We start from the raw sequence: 4175 nt of genomic DNA, 5'->3' as shown, positions 1-4175 counted from the left end.
GAGTTCCAAGTATTTATATAGAAGCGGCGGGCAATGGGCAGAAGGAAGAATGCGAAGAGTCTGTTAGCGGGGACATATCTCCAAAATAAATGAAGTTGGGGTCTTTTTGCACTGGTCGTCGCAGCAGGATAATTTTTCTGGGCCACCTGTCTATTGCTGTTGTGGTCCGCACCACAATATCTATTGTTCCTACTTCGATCACCATACTGTGGTTTTCCCATTTGACTTTAATTATTAATATCTGAAATGTAAATTATCCTTCGAATTGAAGTTGAATTTTGTAATCCTTTCTTTAAATCACCTTCTCTAATTGTATCTCAAAGGTTTGACCTACTGTCACAGATTGCTCTGTATTTCATCATCGGCTTATGGTTCTATGAAGATGGTTGTTTATTAAAGGACCATGGCTCCTGACTGGTAATTATTCTCTGATTCTTTGATGCCGCTTCGTTGCAGATGATTCTCTGGCTCTGTTTGCAAGCCCCATTCATAATCCGGGAAAAGTTGAGGACGCTGTCTCAATGCATGTAAACGACTGATGATAGGAAAATTTTCTCTGATCGGATGTCGCCTGAAAGACACGTGTTCACTGACGAGCTTCCTACCGGGTCAAAGAAACCATATAACCTCGCCATCAAAAGACTGAGGAAGCGTTAATTCACGGCATGGAAAGAACTCTCTACATTTGATAGCGTAAGTGCCCTGAGCCAGGTAAGCTTCACCTTAAATTTAGACAGCGATAAATTTACCAATTAACAAAATATGTTATAAGTTCAATGGAAGAAGACAGCGATGATGATGGCGCCGGAGTAAATGCGGTAGCTTGAAGACAGCGATGAGGGAAACACCAGGCTGCGGCAGTGGTTTTGTGGGATGGAGGCGTGGGGACGGCGGCTACGAATAACGCGAGAGAGAGAGAGAGCGAGAGCGAGAATATGTGAGAGAGAGAGAGAGAAGATGAGCTAGAGAGAGAGTAAACCGGCAAGTCTTTCCTGGTCTATCCTGATGATGACATCCACCTCATCTTTAGAGAGGAAACCGGCAGGAGAATTGATTTTATTGCTCCTTATACAGCTGAATTCGTCAACCGGCTTGAGTGAGGACGATGAGTTTCCCGAAGCTTTGCCGAGGCTTCCAAGGCGTGGTCTCCCTTTTTTTTTCCTTCTTCTTCTTCATCTTCTTCTTCCTGATCCTATGCTCGGCGGTTGAAGCCCAGCCAGGTACTTCACAGATTTAAGGATAAGTGAGACGGCCCCGTTTATGATTAGCTCGATTCACGTTGGGCAGGTTTCATAAGCCTGGACTGCGGCCTTCCAGAAGGAAAGGACTATGTAGAAGATGGGACGGGAATAAAATACATCCCTGATGCTAAGTACGTGGACTCCGGGGAAGCCAAAACAGTGAAGGCGAGCGAGTTTGCACAGCGTTATCAGACCCTGCGAGCCTTTCCGCAGGGGGACAGGAACTGCTATAATCTCCGGCCTCTGCAGGTAGGGGGCAGGTACCTGGTTCGAGCTGAATTGTTCTACGGCAACTATGACGGGCTCCAAAAGCCTCCCGCGTTTGACGTTCACGTCGGAGTACACGTCAGGGTCACTGTTTCTCTGTCGCTCAACGAGATATATATCCAGGAATCGATCGCCGCGGCCAACGGCGACACAATATGGGTCTGCTTGGTCAACACAGGCACGGGGACGCCTGTGGTCTCGACGATCCAGCTCAGGCAGCTTCCCGATCTCTTCTACACTGCAGCCAACGCCTCGCAGACCTTGTTAGTTCAACAACGAACCAATTACGGAGCGGCGGCCCAGGTGAGGTAAGCCGGATATTTTTGAGGATCTTTACTGTTTACTTCAACAATTATATAAATATTGGTCAATTTATCTGACGTTCACAATTTGCATGATGATCTCGTATTCTTTACGGATCAAGAATTAATATAACATTGCTTCTATATCTCTTGTGTCCGTAAAACCACCAATGATCAATCAGAAGAACAGTAATTATTGAAGACCAACATCTTGCTTAAAGATAAAAAATAGCGGAAGATCGTCCGGCCTTGGTTTTACCAGACTCGCCTGATAAATCTAGTTTCATAGAATCGCAAGGACAAATTGGCGTTCGTCTGAAAAAGAAAAATTGTCTGGTGGCATGCAGGTACCCGATCGACCGATATGACCGAATATGGTTTCCGCTCTCAGGGTCTTTGCCGACGATCAACACCACCATGCCTGTGAAGTCGATTCTCAACAACAAGTTCCAAGTGCCCTCGATAGTTATGCAGACGGCCACAACGGTCCCAAACGTGGGCTACTCGTTAACCATCCGTGCCGCCACTGGCTCTCCGACCGACACAGTTTATGTCGTGTTATACTTTGCGGAGCTGCAGAACCTGAGCCGCTCGAACCGATCAAGGGTGATGGACATCTTTGGTTCGGGTAGCGAGATAAAGTCCCTGAGCAACTACACGGCTCCGTTCCTTACGACAGCTTACGTCTCCGTCACGAATGCCGTCATCGGGCCTACCTCTTTTTACAACATCACACTTCGCCCCTCGATCACGTCGACCCTGCCCCCCATGATCAACGCCTTGGAGAGCTTCATCATAAAGAAGATCGACGAACTACCGACTGACTTTGTTGATGGTGAGACCCGATCGAGCTTAGCATCATTCAAAGCCTTCTCTACTCTCCCAGATTGGCTCTAATCGACGCTACCCGAATATTTTTCTGTTCAGTTCGAGCAATTCAGGATATCAAGGCAGCATACAAATTGCAGAGTAACTGGCAGGGAGATCCTTGCGTCCCTAAGAAGTATAGCTGGAATGGTGTTGAGTGCGCTTACTACGATGGCACAAAAGCCCCAAGAATTGTCTCTCTGTGAGTGGATCCGTCGCGCTAACCCTTGATCCCAACTCTAGTTCCCTAACGCCTTTTTATATGAATGACCCATAATGTAGAAACCTATCATCGAGCGGTCTGACAGCCGAAATTCCAGCCTCCATTGAGAATCTCACCGCTTTAACGACCCTGTATGAAATATTTTCGCATTGTTATGGTGGATCATGTTCGTCGCAGATCCATGAAATCAGCTGTATTACCACGCTGATTTTTTGGTCTTTTCTTTTTCAGGGATGTGTCTAATAACAGCATTCCAATCACAGTTACAGAACTCCTCGCAAAGTTGCCGTCTCTCAAACTGCTGTGAGCTTCAGTTATCCAGGCTTCGCTCCTTTAAATATTCGTCGGTCAATGTATCGATAATAGAACATCGGAAACCTTCCGTTTTCTGTCAGGAATTTGTCCGGGAACAAGATCACAGGAGTTTCCAAGGATCTTTGCACCAAATCACCGGCCGACAAGCTCTCCCTAAGGTGCAATCTACAAAAGATCTCTTGCTTCCCTTTCTACTTTTCATCTTCACTTGGGTGGTTATTTGAAAGATTATGTTGCTTGGCTGTTAATACATGGTGATCGTTATCACAGGATTTCATGGCACCAATATCTCTTTTTTTCTTGATTTCGTTAACCGTCTAAAATTAAGTCTTCATCCGTGCTTTGAATTCCAGGATTGAAGGGCTTGAGGCCGTATGCGCAACTTCCCCGCAGCCGAGTCCCAGCGCAGCAAAACCCAGCCCACCTCCAAGCCAGAGTGGATCCACATCGTTCAGACCAGGTTTTCATGCTTCTGGTGCTGTGTTCGTTTTCTTTCTCGGCTTACTCGTCGCTTGAACTAAGCTTGAAGCGAATAAGGAGGCGTTCGTTCTTCATGCCCCATAAAGCCTATGAAACTTTCTTGCTCAGCACGTCTCTACTAGCAGTTGTTGTCGATCAAACCATCAAAAAGATAAACCTTCCTTGAAACCCTTTTCTATATCTCTCTCTCCCTCTTCGCTCTCTATCTCTCTTAATGTCTCCATCTCTGAGGAAATTTCCCTCGATTAAACCTGGTAAGTGGGATAAAAAGAGGAAAGTCCTTTTCTTAAACCGGGAAAGTCCGATTAACGTAACATAATCTCTCTTAATTAAACCCAGAACGCATGAGAAAACAAACTTTCTTAAGTAGATATTGTACATTTGTAGGTCTGATATGAATAAAATACTCCATTAGTTAAACCCTTTTCCACGTATCTATATCTCTGTCCATCTCGTTTTTTTAATTTTTCTCCATCTCTT

At 45.6% G+C, this 4175-nt stretch overlaps 1 protein-coding gene across 1 annotated transcript; it reads left to right on the top strand.

The window, feature by feature from the left end:
* Positions 1-917: 917 nt before the first annotated feature.
* On the top strand, positions 918-3875 carry LOC144712074 (putative leucine-rich repeat receptor-like serine/threonine-protein kinase At2g19230). Its single transcript, XM_078586255.1, has 8 exons — positions 918-1220; positions 1288-1816; positions 2158-2645; positions 2738-2879; positions 2960-3031; positions 3132-3203; positions 3296-3373; positions 3569-3875. Exons 1-8 carry the CDS (start codon positions 1106-1108, stop codon positions 3729-3731), a joined length of 1659 nt encoding a protein of 552 aa, XP_078442381.1. The 5' UTR covers positions 918-1105; the 3' UTR covers positions 3732-3875.
* The last annotated feature ends 300 nt before the right edge of the window (positions 3876-4175 follow it).

The sequence above is a fragment of the Wolffia australiana genome, chromosome 14 (assembly GCF_029677425.1).
Source record: "Wolffia australiana isolate 7733 chromosome 14, ASM2967742v1".
In the NCBI taxonomy this organism is placed as follows: domain Eukaryota; kingdom Viridiplantae; phylum Streptophyta; class Magnoliopsida; order Alismatales; family Araceae; genus Wolffia; species Wolffia australiana.
This window is presented reverse-complemented; position numbering and strand designations above follow the sequence as displayed.

Bases quoted from the DNA above. Each gene is read 5' to 3' on its own strand.
- LOC144712074 (XM_078586255.1), top strand. From the start codon at position 1,106: ATGAGTTTCCCGAAGCTTTGCCGAGGCTTCCAAGGCGTGGTCTCCCTT. The intron at 1,221-1,287 runs GTACTTCACAGA...CACGTTGGGCAG, and splicing joins GGCGGTTGAAGCCCAGCCAG to GTTTCATAAGCCTGGACTGC. The intron at 2,880-2,959 runs GTGAGTGGATCC...CCCATAATGTAG, and splicing joins GCCCCAAGAATTGTCTCTCT to AAACCTATCATCGAGCGGTC.